At 37.5% G+C, this 18,310-nt stretch overlaps 1 protein-coding gene across 1 annotated transcript in view; it reads right to left on the bottom strand.

Annotated features, from left to right (window-relative positions):
- The window catches only part of SLC2A9 (solute carrier family 2 (facilitated glucose transporter), member 9), a 106,672-nt gene that overhangs the window by 36,403 nt on the left and 51,959 nt on the right, over positions 1-18,310 (bottom strand). Inside the window, exons 8-10 of the mRNA XM_010583450.1 lie at positions 15,359-15,469; positions 5,402-5,503; positions 2,987-3,062 (exon numbers count right to left, since the gene is read on the bottom strand). Coding sequence (XP_010581752.1) covers positions 2,987-3,062; positions 5,402-5,503; positions 15,359-15,469 — 289 coding nt within the window. The remainder of the gene's footprint in view (positions 1-2,986; positions 3,063-5,401; positions 5,504-15,358; positions 15,470-18,310) is intronic.

Here is an 18,310-nt window from a genome sequence, read left to right as displayed (position 1 = left end):
CACTAGCCAATATTGATGTTGTCAGTGGGTGGGGGGGGGGGGGGGGGGCGCAAAACTTGACAGAGTAACCGCACTCAAATATTGAAGTTGTGCCTTGTGATACAAAAAGCAGTGGATGCAAAGTGGATGTCTCACTTTTTGGTAACATTTTCTTTGTTCAGAAAAAAATATATATATGCCCTCTTCTCATTCATCCTTCTTAAAACATGACTAATAATGGGAGTTGCTTTCATATTCTGAAAAAGAACTGCTCCCAGCTAAGAGGAAGCAAAGTAGTTCAGATCTCCTAAGCCCAACTAAACAGAACAGAGAAGTTTCACTGAAGACAAGTCTGGCCCCATTAAAGTCAGCTAAAATATTGCTATTGATATACACAGGAATCGGAGTATGATTCTTCGCAACTTCTCAAGAGCTGAAGTGTCAATTACCAAAATTTTCATAAAAAGCAAATCAACGTTCTATGCTACTGAGATAGTCCCACTGTTGTCAGGCATTACAAATGTTTGAACATACACAGGAAAGGTGGAGAGGCCAACTAGGTAGCTACTGGTACAGCATTAATGTTATTTGGCTTTAAAAACAATGAGCACAGTGAAAAACACAGATTTAATTTTAAAGAATTTCTGTAGAAAGTGAGTAAGTAATATCAAACAAAAGCTGTTTGTCTTGCATATATCTGCAGACACTTTGCTCCAAAGAGAGTGCAAAGTACAATACAAAATCCTGAATAGGATCAGTAAAGGGAAAGAAGCTAAATGAAGAAAACCAGAATCCATTCTGAAGAATGGTGATGTGAAGTGAGAAATGAAGAGGGTTAATCTTAATATGCTGAAAATATAACATGTAAGAACATATTGATCTGCAAGTTCTAAAAATTGGTGGAACATGTCTGTAATATGGAAAAAATTATGATTTGTTTTCAACAGAGTTTTTTAGAAAAAACAAAAGGTAGATGTTGCAAGTAGCTGCACTTAAATTGTTTGCACTACTTAAAACACTAGAAGGGAAGTTTTCAAGAAGTTTCAAGTCAACATTTGACTTTCCTTAGGCATCCAAAATGCAAGAGCAGTGCTATTCCACAGAATTCTTCTTTAAAGGAAAAAAAATATCTCCGTCTAAGAAACATATGTCAGCAATACTAGGGACTTAGCTGAACTTGAGATTTGTCCTTACAGAAGGATAAAAGGATTGCAAGATTTTTTGCAGTATTTGCCTTGCAAGAAGAGCTGAGCTGAGGAAGGACAACAGTCTTCACAGGCCACCTACAGTCCATCTTCCAGCTGGCTACCATATGCAAAGGAATAAGCACAGAGACTAGCGAGAAACGATTCTCCCAGAAGCAAGAGGAAAAGGAATATTTTGGTCTTCTCCCCATTCTCCTCTAAAGCAGCATAATTTTTCCTCAGCTTTTCCAAAAGAGGATCCACAGAATTACATCAACATTTCCTTACTCAGACAGAACATCACCAGCTCTTTTTTCCTCAAATAAACCACAATCAATTAATTAGATCACTTCAGTGGTGAAGATATACAAACAGTTGATTAATGTTTAATGTCAAACTCTTTATAAAAAGAAAGAGGCAATAAATGGTGCATGAAAAAAACCCAAGAACTCAGGGGAAGAGAATTCTTACTTTCAGGTTTACAGCTGAACAACTGTGAAAAAAACCTCCTAAAAAGCAGCTGATTTTTCCCCTTTTTGCAGAGAACAGTTTGTAAGAGAATCTTTGAAAATTTAAGCACTGTTTTGACATCTTACTCTGTATTTGAATTGAATTTGGATTAAATTCCTCCATCTATCTGCAAATAATTTTTGTTAACATTTCATTATTTGATAACAGCAGGATCCAATTCTGATCAAGTATCTGAAGGCTACAGCAATAGTGTTTAGAGAAATGCTACATTCAGGTAAGTATTTGCATATTATGCATACCTATTAAAATGCATTTTCCAAAGATACGGTGCAATTAGAATCCTAGGATAAATTAGGTTGGAAGGGACTTCTGGAGTTCAGCCTCTGGACAAAGCAGGGCCAGTTGCTCATGAACTTGTCCAGCTGAGTTTTGAATAGCTCCAAGGATGGACATTTCATGGCCTCTTTGAGCAATGTCTTCCAGTGCTTAACCACTCTCAGTATAAAATTTTTTCTCTTCTATCCAGTCAGAATTGTCCTTGCTGAGTCTTGAATGTTGCTCTTGTCTTTTCATTCTACACTTCCGAGAAAGGTCTCACTTTATTACTTTTTTATTCCTTAAACATGTTCTTTGTTAAAGAAAATGAAATACAAAAATTACAATCTGTGAATACTAGATTGTCTATAAAGTTGTATCCATCTCTAAGTAATCAAAACTAGGCTGGGAGAATAGCTCTGATAAACTCATTACAACCTACAAAAACATTTACCTGAAGGCATCAGATCTGAAATGCATACAATCAGTAGAGAACTGCCAGACAAGAAGCAGCTCCACCTGACATATCAGGATATCTACCTTTTCCATCATCTTCCTGAAGAAAGTATGTGTAATCCTCTTGCACAATGCTTCTCTATCTTTGGAAAGGAAGAGAAGAAAGGAACCGCGCACAACTGTCCCCTTCCTCCCTCTCCAACCATTTGCATCCTACCAGCATTGAACTGCTAATACAAGCACTGATAAATAAAACACTCAGCTTCCAGTCTGAGTGTTTTTTATAGATTTACAAAATCATAGCAATCCTACAATAATAGCCAACATTTTAATTTAGTACTGATTGCAATTTAGGCACTAGTTCTCAATTATGCTGACACCTAAGCAAGAATGCATGTGTACATGGGTTTTTATCAAGAATGCTGCAATCGCTTTGTGTTGCTATCACCTTTTCTTTTCTTAGACCCCTCGTCGTCTTCAGATAAGGGTAAAGTGAAGTACAAACAATTTGTTAACATAGTGCCAGTGCAAAAATACCTGTGCTTTGATGTACAAAGAAACATGAAAAAATATAGACATACCTGGTCCAATGCAGAACGATGCAATGATTGCAAGGATGCAAAATATACTGAGGTAAGGAAGCCAATGCACGGTTTCCTGGGGAGATGAAAGACATTCACGTTAAGTATATTGTACATATCACCAATATTAAAAAAAATAATCACAGATAATAGATAGTGTTTTCCACGATTCTTTATCTATTTCAGAATTTAGTCTCAGATTACTTTAGAAAATCACAGTATTTCTGTAGAACCTTAGTAGATGATTTGTATTAAAGGTCTTGGTCGCTGTGGAATCCCTGTAGAGAAACACTTGACAAGCTCTTATACCATGGAAGTCACAATTCTGAAAGTTTACAATTTCTTGTGCTAAAGTTTAAGCCAACCTGGAAAAAACTTTTTATTTCCACTGAACAGATTCAGTGCCTCCAGCCTCCTCAGGTATTTCAGTTATGTTTAAATGGAGCAACTATGATGGCCCACAGAGCTTCAATGTTCACCACTTAAAGCCTGGGCTGAGATCTAGACACAACAGGCTGCTTTTCAGTAGGACAGCTGTATCTGAACCTTAGCAAAGAATGTGAAAGCCACAGTCCAGGAAATTTTAGCCATAATCTGATTTTGCAGACAAGGAGGGCCATGTGTGCGAACAACAGGTACAGGGGAAACCAGAACAAACTATAAATGGTTATTTAAGGGAACTGTAAATGGAATCACCTATTTTCCTCACAAGGCAATCTTTTTTCTACTTCTAAGGAGATTTTAAATGATAAGAACTTGAAATACGATGAGCAATTTCTACTGAGTTTTCAGGAAACTCTTTCTTAATCATGTATGTAAATGCTTGATAGTAATACTAATAGATGGGAAAGCCCCATTGATTCCCATTCCTTTTGCTCTTCATCAATGTGGTTTTTTTCCATCAGCAAAGTGTGAATGCCATTTTTATTAGAATTTTACTATTTTTGCAAAGTTGGTTAATATACGTATAACCGTAGTATCACAAAATATCACCTTGAGAGGCACTGTAAAAATATATTTGCTAAAATGGGTAATTATTTATTTCAGTGTTAAATAAAGACCCCCATTTTCCGATACTTTTTCTTTTCCGGTCTGGGTTATTCCTTTAGTTATGTGGAAAACGTGGTCTCCTAGGCATTAACATTAACCAAGAGACTTGTAGATCTATCAAAATTACACATTCTGGGGTTCTCATCTGAACACAGATCCAAGGTCTCTAAAAGCATTGAGAGAGAGAAGGTACAAACACGACATAGATACAAATTCCTCTGAGATCCAGCCTATTTGTACCCTGGTCCTTTGTTCAAAGCAATGCCTAATCTCTAATACTTAACAGATTGAGATACTTCTGATAAGAAGTAAAACTGAAATGCACTCAAACCAGAGATTTACAATAGCTGAAGGTCCTCATGCAACAAAGTAGATTTTAAAAGGTTTGGAAGAGAATTTTTCACTCAGCATACAAAACTTGCAGTTACATCTCTTTTCTGGAGAGCTGCCTTATAGATGTCATGATGGGTATGTGAAGTAAAGCTTATTGTACCGTACATACAGGTAAGTCAACTAAAACTTTGCAACGGTGTAGCATACACCTGCTATTCAAACTGACTTACTGACTCTCTTCAACCAAGAAACAAGATTTGAAAGTCAGATTAATGGCAAGACACAGGAATCAACGACAGCAGGAAAACAACTTCATGAAAGACCACCCAAACCCGTGCCATTGTAGATGTCAGTTTTACTTCTCAAAAGCCCTCAGGAGCAGAAAGAAACTGCATCGTTATGTAAACGGAAGTAAAACAAGGACAAATGACTCAGGGTCAGTATTTAGACTGGTTTAATAATCCTCGTCTGACCATTTGAAATAGCTGGGGAACTGACTGCTAGTAACATCTCAGAACTTAAGTGCAAGTGTTCTGCAAAGGCTAAGTCTTTATATTTTCAATAAAAATATCAGAAATGTAACTTGAAAGAAATAGCAAACATGGAAATTTTTCACTACTGGGAAAAACCATCCAAACCTAAGAATAAGGATGACATATAAAGTACTAAATAAATCTTGAAAAGACTAAATTACAAACAAAGATAAAAACATGGAATATGGGTAAACTATTTGCCCAACTATGGGTAACACTGTCTTCATAATAGTTCATGATATGCATGAAACTTTGAGTTAAGGAGACTGAACGTGACAAAGCCCCTATGGCTTTTTAATGCAAAAGTTGCTATGGCTAACCATAGTACTTTGAAACCAACAGATTCATAAATAAACAAAAGGAAGACCTTTGAATCCTTATGACAAACTGATTAAAAGGATTGGCTTATGTAGGAATGCTGAGGAAAACTGGTATTGAGCACTTGGTGTTTAAAATAGGCAAAAGAGAGAATAAAAATACGTAATGACTGTAGTGTTACCTGTAAAGTTAGAGAGACGGTAAGTACTGCGAAGAAGACAACCATCAATCCAAAACCTCCAATGAGAAGTGGTCTGCGTCCAAGCCGTTCAATAACTAAGCCCTGGAAAACAAAAAGTGTGGTATTTGACTTTATCAGTAAAGCAGAAGAACTCAGACCATGTAGTATGTTCTCCTAGTAAATATGAACATCAAAAATAAAACCACGAGAGTTGATTTTATACTATTTATCGGCTATGACATGTTCATAATTGTGTTCACAATTATGTTTACACAATTTAACCTCTTTGAAAAAACAAGTCAGCATAGCATCCTTATTTGAGACCACTGAAAAAACTAGGAAACCATCAAAGCAGTACTTGCTAATAGTTTTATGCCTGGATTTCCTACTACAGAACAAATATGACCATACAGATAGGGAAAGTGTGCAACTGGTAAATTCAAGATTAATACTGTTAGCATGGTCAATTTCAAAGTTACTACTATATTTAACTTCTTGTGCAACAATTTAATAATAAAACAAGCACCGTACATTAGCTGTATAAAAATCTGAATACTTATCTGCTAAAGAAGAACACAATGAAGAGTTTCTTGAAAAGCTGTAACAGGAAACTGTCTTTGCTAGTCTGACTCAAAATAGGCTAATATATATTTTAAGTCATAATAGCTGATGTACTATTCTCGTTGATAACTACTGTAATTACTAATTACAGTTGGCTTTCTTATGAGGAAGATAAAACAATTTTACAAAGCCTGAAATGTACCACTTCAAATAAGTTAAAGTCAGAATCACACAACTGTTTGCCACACTGTTATTTACTGGAAACTGAAATCCCTCTTCCACACATCCTTTGAGCAAAAGATAAAATGAGCAACTAAAACGAGCAATTAAAATGAAATCTGGAGTAATACCCTTAATTCTGGGAGATTGTGCACACCATTCCACTGTGCGCATCTAGAAGAAATGCATTAAAGGAAAGTACAAAGTCACCCAGAGAAGAAACACGTTGTGTGGCAAGTGCTTCTTCCACAGCGTCGGGTTCACCAGCAGATTTTAGGACAGGCTTCAAAACACACCAATGCCGCACCCTGCCAAGCAGGACTTCCACACCGGAGATGCGCACTGTGACGCTGCAGAACACGGAAAGCAGCTCTGGGGCGAGCTTTAGCATTCTTTATTTCTTTAAATGAGGAAATATACTCATTTTGACAGTTTCCACAGCTTCCATAATAGAATTCATTTTGGAGCCGTGTTTAAAATAGACCCACACTGATGTTATTAACATTTCACATTGTGCTCACGGGGTCCAAATGTTCCAAAACTGCAACTGCTGCACTGTCAAAACCTCTACAAGATGCCAAGTATTTTCCACTATGATTAATGAATCCATCTTGCAAACACATGTGGCCACACATACACTTAACCAAGAGGCTTTTTTATGGCTCGGAGGAATGAAAAGTTGTCTGATGGGTCCGCAAGAAGAGAGATTTCTGCAATAGATGCTTCACATGTAATTTGTTATGAATTACACATTCAGCAATAGATGCTGCACATGTAATTTGACATACCAGGGAATTTCCCTTTTTTTTTTTTTTTTCCAATTCTGGATTGGTGGTCATGATTAAACAATCTTGGTGTTATACCAGCTGGTGGGGTTTGTATTAAAACAGGGTAAGGGATAAATGTTTCTCTTAGAAGGAAAAAGGTTCACAGATGCTTCTCATACAGAGCAAAACATGGGAAAAAAGTGATAGATAGTTTTTGGTTGTAAAGCTCAAAGCAAAGCAAATCCCATCCCACTAAGGGAGGACAGTTTGGACTAAGTCCTCCAAAAAGATGTGGGTATGCACTTGTGCCTACATACACTGAGAATAAGTAGTGTGGACGTACTTGGGCAAATCTAGGTGGGTTGGTGAGGCACTCCCAGTTTTAACTGAGACCAGCCAAGCACAGATACAGTCACAGCAGGATCTGTGGGTTCCACATCCTTTTTACAGAAGAGAATAGTAGTTCTAATATATTTAAATTCTTTTTCACTCAGAGACAATTTGGGAAGAACTAAAGCAAATCCATGTGCAGTCATTCTCTTCCCTGAGCTGATGCCAGGCTTCCCAAGCGTTCATCAGTGCTATCTATTTAATACAGTAGCAATGAGGAACTTGAATGCTTCAGCTTCTGAGCACTCCCTGCAGTTTCTGCTCCAAAGAATTTACAATTACAATTCTTGGTGACATTTCTTGTGATTTATGGGAAGGACCAACTTCCTTCACTTGAAAAAATAAGCAGGAATTTTGTCCTTATTCACAGGGACACTATGATGTACCAGAATTGCTGGAAATCCTATAATCATTTCCAAAGTTGATACAAAGTTAAGTACACTGACAATACTAATAAATCTAGGAAATACAGACTTGAAAGACTTCTCAATTAGGCGTGATTAACTTGCACAATTACAAGGCCTTCCATTTTAAAGCTAAGGACACCTCTAATTTGTTCAAATGCGTGACCAACCTCTTGTATCACCAGTTCCAACCCACCAAAACACATCTGCTTATGGCACAGATTCAAACGAGGCACAGCAGTCTGCTGAAACCGAGTACTACACAGAATCAAGCTCATGAAAAGCCAAGTGCAACAATCAAAACCATGCTCCCTACCTGGTTATAAATTACAAAGCTGTGGTCTCATGAAAGGCAGCATGCGTGTTTGGAAAGACATGGGTCTGTGGCTTTGCGGGTCAGGAGGCAATGCAGAAGCATCCCAGGGACCATTGGCAGATCAAAGTTGTTCAACTGGGAGCCAATCCACAACAGAAAAGCCTCTCAGCTGGCACAATCTTTCATCAAGGCCAAAAAGGTTTTCTGAATCATTTAAGTGCACAGACTCTTCAACGGCCAGTCCATCAAGTTGGTAAGGTCTACAGTGTTTCTAACTAAAATTTGATTTATTTTTGAGGATTTCTTAAGAAAACCTATGACAATACATCAGTACCTCAAATTTCTCTGCTGAATTGTTTGTTCCCCTTTTCTTGATGGAAAAAGAAAGCTCAGATAAACTCTGAAGTTTCAGCAAATACTTGAAAAGAAAGTTCTGGCATGTCTTCTATAACATCACATTTCCCTGGTGAAAAAAATCCTGGTTTTGAGGTTATAAACAGAGAACAACTTCATTTTTAGTTATAATTATACAAATCCAAAACTTGTTAACTTGCAAAACCCACTAAGATGCTTATGACTCATAAGAAGTGGAAGATGATTCACCAGTTTTCAAGTATTTACAGTTCTGAATGCTCCACTGTTATGTGCTGGTAACTGTTACCTATTGAAGACCTATAACAAGTCAAAATATACTACATGGTAGAGTAAATGAAATAACAGGAAATTCAGTACATGCTCAAGTACAGTCAAAAAAAAGAATCTTACAACTGTTTTCTGTGATAGCACACTGAGTTATATGCCAAATTGTGTAGGCTGATACTTGTTTATGTGTGATCATAAACATGCATTTGTAGAAGCCTATACCGAGTCATGGGAATTAACACAGCTGAAATTACTGAAAATGTGTAAAAAAATATTGCAACCAAAATTCTCTCAACACAAACGTTTGGTGATAATAAGGCAACTGATATGCAAACTAAGTTAACAGTTCACACAACTTACTTTTGTCTGGCAGGAAACACTTGCGAATAAAGTTAAAAAAGCAAATGTCAATCTTTTCACTTGAGTCAGCTGCAGATACTGGGGCTGACATAATGAAAGCAGAGCGCATTAAAAAAGATCAGACAAGCTTCTCTAGATAAAATGAATGTGTAAGCGAGTTCTACAGTGCAAATGGGAGGTCACTGAATACTATTCCCTACTCATTTCTTTGTCCTAAATTATACTGAGAAAACCCCATTATATTTTCTTGATGTCTTAGCTCTGTAAAGAAGTTTGATCTATGTGCTAACGTCAAAGGTAGCCATGCTTTTTTTCTCATGTATTTTGGATATAGGTCTGAGTAAGCCTGCACGTCTAGATTCAGACTTGATGTGACAAGCTAACTCTGTGTTATTTCCATTTTAAATAGCAGGATTAAAATGGATAATCACATTTATATCACTGTCAGGTCTATTTATGACACAATGTGTAGTATCTTGCATCCAGGAAAAGGAGAGGAACAGAAGACTGAGCATTATAAATTGTTTTTTTGATTCCCATTTTTATCTATATCCATTTGTTTACTGGATGAATTATACAGTTGTAAAACAAAGAAATGGGTTATTTTATTTAAGTACATAAACTGGAATTTAGAGGCCTAGCACCAAGCTTGACCACATAAGCGCAAGCCTTAAATAAATCTGTGCCTACCCTGGCTGTCACATCAGTTTGCCTGTATCTGTGTTAATGCCATGACAGGATAAGATCCTACACACTTTCTGTAGGTACCAGGCTAGGGATTACTATCAGCAAAAGGTGGAATTGATTACTAAGTTTGTAAGCTCAGTCTGAACTATTTTGCAGTACAGCATCCTTAGTCAGCTTCACTTGGCAGTGAAATTTTCCATTCACTGAAGAGGGTCCCCATACTCAATGCCTGCCGGACCAGCATGACCAAGACGTAGCCCATGCAGGGATTCACTCCAGCCAGCCGCTTTCACCTCAGCAGTACCTGGGAACAGCCCTTAGGGTGGCAGAGAAAAAACCCATTACCTTATTCCTATTATGTCTCTTCAGTAAGCTGTAGGTATTTTTGAAGCAAAGCTCGTTCTGTTCATGATTTATTTGTTAAAAGCATTAAGTTTCATCTTGTGTCAGGTTCACGTTATAAAAGCTAGACTAGATCTTGACCTTGATCTATGACAGATTACTGTGGGTGGTGCTTTATTTTCTAATGAAGCTATTTGAATCCCCTGATGCAGATCATCTCGAATAGATTGGGGAAAAAATTACTCAAAATCATTATTTTTTTTTTTAATACAAAACAGCGGGAATCTTTAAAACTTGCAATTTCTGAATATATCCCGCAGAAGGATTTGTACTACACAACTGCAGTCTTTAACCCACTATACCTTGGGTCTTAGGAGTGGTGTTGTAAGGTAGACCTTCATAAGGAGACTTCTTCTCCTGGAAGGCACTACATGGTTACTTCAACACATCTAATCTTTGTCTATCCAAAAGTGTAATAAAATGATTAAGGAGGAATAATGTCTTTGTCTAAAAGAAATCCCATTGACCACTTGTGTATCAAGGTAGCATGCATTAACACAGTCACACTTTGCAATTCATCCTGCAACGAAAATGTGCCCAAATGCACTCCAGCTGTCAACAAATACCATGGTCTGGGAAGCTGCTTGGTCAATTATCTCTTTTCTACTGCTGATTCTTTCTGCTTACATTTTTTCCAATACATTGACTTTTGAGTTTCTCCCTTTAGAGAGTCTGGATGACATAGTTGATTATAAAAGGCTCTTTGCTACCTCTCCCATATTATTAATGGATATTTTTATGATTAATTGATCCAGGACAAGCCAGCACAGAATCCCACTTGATATTTCTGTGTACGACAGTGAAGTGTTGATAGCTACTCTCTAAGAATAGTTTTGCAGTTAGCTGAGCATCCACACTGTTATCATTTCATCCAGCCCACACCTCCTGTATCTTACTTTCTCTAAGCTCAACATGACGGACTTTTTCATACAATATGTATGAAAAACTGTGAAATTCACTGCTTTAGGATGCCATGGGCTCTAAAAACATACAGAAGTTGAAAAGCAACTAGGCAAATTCAAAAGAAAAAATTTTACCCAGGCTATTATAGGCCAAAGTATTACTTTCTACTTCTGGTACTCCTTGAGCAACAGCTTCTCAGGGTGAGGGGAAAAAAGGTGAAAAGGCCATGTTTGCCCCATTCTTTCACTCTCCTCTACTAACAGCCTATTGGGGATTATGGGTAGGTGAAGGTTGATTCTGACCTAATGCAAACAATGTCACATGGGACTGCATTAAAAGTCTCACTAAAAATCAGATTATAGCAAAACTTCCTAAGAAACCTCGAGATTAAAGTATTTGTCACCCCATTTTTTCCACTTGCTAAGACTGGCTGTCACTGGAACATATTTCTTCCTGTTCTGACCCCAGTGGAGCCACAGAGTTTCAGTGGAGATATCTTGCATTACCCTTTGGACACCATGGAGGAAATGTGTTAGGGATGAGAACACCTACTGAAGTGTCTGGAGTACCCTTGTTTAGATGAGCCATGCCCTAAGCAGGGAATCCCTTCTTGTATGTTAAGATCTATTAACATTAAAAGAAACACAGAACGAGTCTAAGAGCCCTTTCTCATGACGTCCCAAAGCAGAATAACATCTTCTCAACTAAGAAAGCTGGCTTCCTTGACTTCTGTGTGGTACTGCAAAAGATTTCCAATATTCTTTTATGGTCTACTACTGAATTGTATTTTAACTCATTCCAGGCTTCGCATGGCTTGTCTGTGTCACAGGCTTTGGAAGGCACATTAGTAACACCTTGATGCATCACCTTATGGGAAATGCTTAAGGCATAATCTTCTCAACATAGTCATAGTCTCTTCCTGTGAACATTATATAAAGACCAAATGTGGTGCCACAGATGGCAAAATTGGATGTGGGATGCTTAATTTGAATAACATTCTCTTTTATTCCATGCTGGTTTCATGGAAGGGGGAGGAATCTTTTGACACATTTACTTCTGTCTCCCTTTCCATTCAGCCTGTTGCCTTGTCAAAGAAAGGCACTAGCAAATTGTTCTTTTTGTCCACTAAGAGTAAGACAACAACTAAATTAAATTAACCTCAATTACTAAAAATTACAAAAAAGCCACAGTAACCAATCTTACTAAAGAATAACTAAGTTTGTGGAGCCCCCTTATAATAGAATTTATAGAACAGACTTCTAATAAACACATATCTGCCAGGGAATTATTTAGGTATATTTCATCCTGCTTCAAAGCATGACATCCTGTCAGATAACTTACTGCTGTGACACGTCTGTGAGTAGGAATTCTATTCAGTATTTCATTCCAGAGGATACCTAACTTCTTCAGAAGCAAACCGAAATTAATGGGTGCTCTCATTTAAAAGTAGCTTGTCTAGCCAGTCCTCTAAACCGAATCTGTGTTCAGTACAATGGCTGGAGAAGTCTACAATTAACTGAAAAACATACAGAAAGGTTATATCGTCTCCCCAGAGAGAAGCCAAGGCACTACGTACACAATGCTACAACACAAGTGTTTCATGAAGTAAACTAGGAAGTGATGGTGTAAGCAGGAGCTGCAACCAAATTATACGAATGAAAGGAAAATGACGATGCATGTGTTTCATTCTTCAATGTCTTGTTCATGTGGCTTTTGCTCAACAGGAAGAGGGATGGAGCTGTAGGCAAACCACGTTACTAGCAGGCATATCAAGCAATCTGAGGCAATATAGAGCTATAAAAAGGATGGGATGTTATTTGCCTTTCCTCAAGGACCACATCAACCTTATCACTATTATGCTGCTGCTCCCAGGAAACACGTTAAAAGGGAGACTTTCAAATTTTTCCACAGTTTGAATGATATTTTATCTCCTAATTATTATTTTGCTTCTCTATGAAATATATCTATTTCGATCTTTTCCTTTAGCATTCATATGAGGCTCATCAATATCTAAGTATTCTTACTGAGGCTCAGAGTCTCATGACTACCTAACATATGCATAATGATCAGAGATGGTACGTGATTTCATTGTGGACCTCTCCAATAGCTACTTCATTTACAAGAACAAAAACTCTCCTTCTATTACTGATAGGAGTATCTACTGAAATCCTGGAATTTATTATTAATAAAATCTGGTTTCTGCTAGCCAGCACAATATACAAAAAAAAACAAAACAGGAAAATTAAGTTCTCCCCTTGCTTTCTCCTGCTGCTTCTCTTCTTCCCTCCGAGTAGTACATAAGACATATGCACCTGACTTAATATTTAATGCCGTCAAATAGATTAAAATAAAAATGAACCACAAAAAAAACCCCAAACAGCAAAAAGAGCAGCTGAGAGGTTGGGAATGGGAGGAAATCACCCATCCTTAGTTCTAGGCATGAAAAAAATTCAGAGGAAGTTACTTGTAGAAACGAGAAGCTGCAAAACCTTCAATTGAAAAACCAAATTCATATTGTTGTTCCTTTAAACAGCAGCAGTGATATATTTATGCAGATTACTGAAATAAAATTGAGGCTACAAAGCAACATTTCTCTTGAACTGAAAAAGCAAATTTGAAGGGAGCGGAGATATCAATACCTCAGCATTTCCAGAGGCACCGCAAGTAGCTTAAACGGAGAAAGTATTAAAAACGCTCCTCTCAGGCATAAAAAAGTTACCACACATACCAGGAACCAAAGCAGACACATCCACCTCATTATGTATGAACAGTGTGCTCTGAATAAGCCCCACAAACTGACAGCACAGAAGGAACTGAAAAGATGACAGACCCTATTTATAGAATGGCTTTAATACCATGGAATCATCTCCACGTGATTTTCATCTGTCTCCACAAAAAAGAGGTGTATTCTTCACTTAAATAACTGGCAGAATTATCATTATTATTTTTACGTGTATCTTAAACATAGAACCATTTCTGCAGTATCACAAAGAAGAAATTGTAAGAGGTAAGGATTTCCATATGTCACTATTTTCACCTATTAAAAAGAATGTCCCTTTAATTAAAAAAAAGATGGTTTACCCAAAAATAGATCTGTGGAAATTCACAAAGATCAGAAGAAGATCTTTGTGACCTTTGAGAGTCCTTATGTCCTAGACTATAAGAAAATATACTTGATAGCTGGATTTAGTTTAACATATTATAGGTCATAAACAGTTGCTTTGCCACTGGAAAGGATTTTTTTGCCAAAACCATTCTTCTGACATTTAAAAATGCTTGTCTGGTGTGTCCAGTATTGTGCAAATACAGTTGGTATAGAATATATGAGGATAAGGAAAAATTCTAACAAACAAAGAAAAGAATATTTGCTTGTTTGCAACTTTCCATTCCACAGACCTCTCCCATTGTTTCTTATGTACTGCAGTGCAAACAGAAATGTATTTCCTTTAGCAATTAATCATGTATTCACCTGTATTTTCAGGTTTAGTTTGCTCATTTAGCGGGTTTTTTTTTTCCTAGTCAACTCTTCCATCTTGAAATAGGAAAGAAAAAAAATGTGCATGGATAATTTTTTCAGCTAACATCTTCCTCTATGTTCAGTGCGTAGCGAAGGTACACAACCTACTCAGGAGCTCGTGTGTTATGAAAGGATACCTGCTTGCCCCCAGTGAATGAGATAGCAGAATTTAACACAACATGGGACAACCTTGTTCTAGCGTGCTGGCTTCCTCTTTCACCAAGCTGGGTTGCAGACATTTACTCCTATATTTTTAAATGGCTGAAGAATTTTCCTCACTGTTTGTAAGCTGCTATAGAAAACGTGTCATTAAAATGTGCCCAGTAAGACATATGGCTGTCTCTGCGATCCACACTGAACACACCTAGATGTACTATGCCAGAGCCTTCTCCACCAACAATGCCTGCTTGCCAGCAGGCACATGAGAAGACTCTCAGATGTGAATAAACTGCCACCAGGTAAAGTCATTCTACCAGGTGAAATCATTTATGAGTTAGCACTTAACATACTTCAGGCCCTGCTGTTCCTGCCTTCTTGCTCATACAAAGCACCTCAGGATATATCAACTTTTTATGCACCTAAAACTAGAGAGCATCTTCTTAAAAAAAAAATCCCCAGCCACAAAACTGGGCTTTGGATTAAACCTAGAAATAATATTTTCAATTGCTTTATCCACCATTACACTTAATCCTCAATACACTATTCTGTTTATATTCTACCCTGTATAAGGAAATAAAGTCAGTAATTTAAATACCAAACAAGTTAATGGATTTTTATAACCATACTTACAGAAAAAACAGCAGCCACAGTCTCAACAGCACCAGTACTTAGAGTAACATAGGGGATTGTTTCACGATTGATCCCAGCTTCACTGAAGATGTTGTTTGTGTAGTACCAGATCTGTATCAGGGAGAAGAAAATGAGTTATTAATCGTTATGGCTTGAACTACAACATATTGGTATTCAGTTCAAGCATCTGATCTGCCAGAGACCAGACTTCTTAAAACACTGAGCACTCCCAAATGACCGAGGGCTGGGGAGGACAGCAAATGAAGGGAAGGTGCAAATTTCAAGCAGATTAGTCACAACACTGCTGTACTTCTGCTTGTGGACCCAGGCAGAATTACAAGCAGCTTTAACTCGATTTAGCTTAATTCACTTTAGGAGTAAATCAAAGAAACTCACTTTAAGCTTGAACAAGAGGATACAAATAGGTTTCGTGTGGCTGACCCACACTGCTTAAAAAGCAGGTTTGGGTGGCTTTGTGGAATACTTCAATGGCACGTAACAACAGAGAAGAGAACAGGAAAGAAATGCTGAGGCACTGCAGAAACTGCTCCTTTTTGGACAGAAGGTGTGGAATTTATCTCACTTTAACCTCACTGCAGTGTGGACATCTGCAGTACAAGCCATCACCCTAATCTCTATCATCAACAGAAAGAAAAAATACTTTTAGAGTCAGAGTTGCTTGGTGAAAAGTAAAAAGCCTCTTTTACGATGAAATGAATCATAGGCCAGAAGGAGCTGTCACGAATGGACAGAAACACAGGGAGTGTAGGGTTACTAGCTTAGAGGAAGTCATTCATGTTTGGTCAGTAAAACCACATCCAGTGGTGACAATATCCAGACAGAGAATATATAGTGGTAATACTCTAAAATAACAAGTTTGGTAAGTATCAGAGCCCCACTCATATCACAAATAAAGTCTGAAAACCATATAATATTTATGTTGTCCTCAAGGTGACAGCAAGAACTAGCCACAGATTTCAGCTGCCAAAAGCATGCAACAAGAAGAGACTACCTTGGAGAAAGAAAAGATAATTGATTTACTAGAGAAATGAAAAACAATTGAAATAACCAATTATCAGAAGAAAACAAGTTCTAAACTACAGCTGATTACCTGTGACAACAAAACTGAAGCCAGAGATAATGATGGCCCTAAGCATAAAAGTAGCAGTGATATTTTTTCACATATGCTGTCCATGTGACAAGCCCTAACAGGGCAAGCACTGCTAAAGAAAAGGCTTGTCTGATGAATAGAAGTGTTTTGATCACATGAGGAAAACCCTGCTGCCTACCAGCATATTATGCACATGCTACATCTGTTCATCAAGCTACTAACTCAGGAGCTTTGTAAAAAAAAAAAACAAAACAACAGTAATTCTAAATTCCCAACTAGTCCTTCAGCAAAGCTGCTTGTTCCAGACCAAAGAAGAAAATCCAACTCATCTTACATAAACCAAAAGTAAAATAAAATACCAGGGACTAAAAAGTCACCTATATCACCTTACAGATAAAGAGAAGCTGACTGAAGACTTTTATGCCTACTGCTGGCTCATCGGCTCTCAGCAGAATAGATGCAGTGACAATAAGTGATAGTAGCAAACTTCTCTATATGAAGTAATCTGCCTTCATGGAGCGTAGACTGTTGTTAATTGTGCATTTCACTGGCCTGCTGATAGAGAGCACAGACTGAAGCAAACCCAAGAATCAGCTCTCAGTTCCTTCTGAAATGTTTAAGCCCCATGATAAATTTTTTGGGACCCAGTACTCTGACAACCTATTCACCTCCAATACACCTATGCAGTATATAAGGAAAACAAGGTGGCACAAAACCATGATAAAAGTAATTTTTTTCTTCATACTACAAGTTACAAGATTGAAAAATTCACGCAATGGAAGTTAGAAAATGTAATTTAGGCATTTCATTCTTGGTACCAGTTTTGCATAGCAGATAGAACTTCTTAAAATGATGGTGACATTGCAGGTATGCAGACCTTGAAAGAGAAAAGGCCAAAGAGTCACTTAAGCAGACAACTCCTGAATGAAATTTGCCAAAATGTAACAACTAGAACATAAGATGTTTCTCAAGTGGTTTTACAGAAGAGTGTGACTGACTACTGATGGTAAGAGTGGTAATAACACAGGTAGATTAAAAAACTGGCAGAGCAAAGACAGGATGAGGTTCACTGACTTAATAGTCTCTGTAGCAGCACAAAAATAAATTAGGGTAAAAATTAACAAGATGTACACATTTCAAAACAATAAAAGTGAAAGTTTTTCAGCCTGTGTATCATTAAACAGGGAAGTACATTGCTCTAGGATATTACTGAGACAAACTTAGTAAGCTAAATGATGACTACTCTACTTTCACTTAAGTTATTTTTCTAACATGGTTTTTGTTAGCTCATGATTTCATTAGCTCACAAAACTAACTAATGATTGGGCTAAAAGTCTTGGAATGAAAGAGCTGTGGAAAATGGGGCAGAGTCCATGGTGGGTTGCTGTTGCTTCACAGGCTGAAGTAAAACTTCGCCATTTTGGTCAGTTAAACAGCTGCCATGAGGAACAGCTGTATCTCTGCAGTCCGATTTCTGTGAGCCTGGAGGTAACATTTTAGCATTCTTGCCTGTAGACTAGTTAGCTGCATAAAAGTTGCTTTCTTTGCTTATCATAAGCTTTTACTCCTATAAGGTCTTAGCTTAAAGTGGCATGCAGTATATGTTACCAGTGGTGTTCCCAAACTTTCTCACACCATTGACCCCTCTAGCATTGACTCAGTTTTCCAGTCCTTTTATTTCTCATCCAGCTCCCTACATACATTTCTTCTTAAGAAATTCAACTCTTCAACAGGGAAAAAAAGCAACAAAAAGTGATGGGTAACAACACAGACATACACTGTGTTGCACACTCAACCCTGCCTACACTGCCCGATGCCAGGTCTTCTCCATACCAAGTATG

This window comes from Haliaeetus leucocephalus, unplaced genomic scaffold (genome assembly GCF_000737465.1).
Source record: "Haliaeetus leucocephalus isolate CR32 unplaced genomic scaffold, Haliaeetus_leucocephalus-4.0 Scaffold906, whole genome shotgun sequence".
NCBI lineage: Eukaryota > Metazoa > Chordata > Aves > Accipitriformes > Accipitridae > Haliaeetus > Haliaeetus leucocephalus.
The sequence above is the reverse complement of the archived record's forward strand: the minus strand, read 5'-3'. Positions and strand labels throughout refer to the sequence as shown.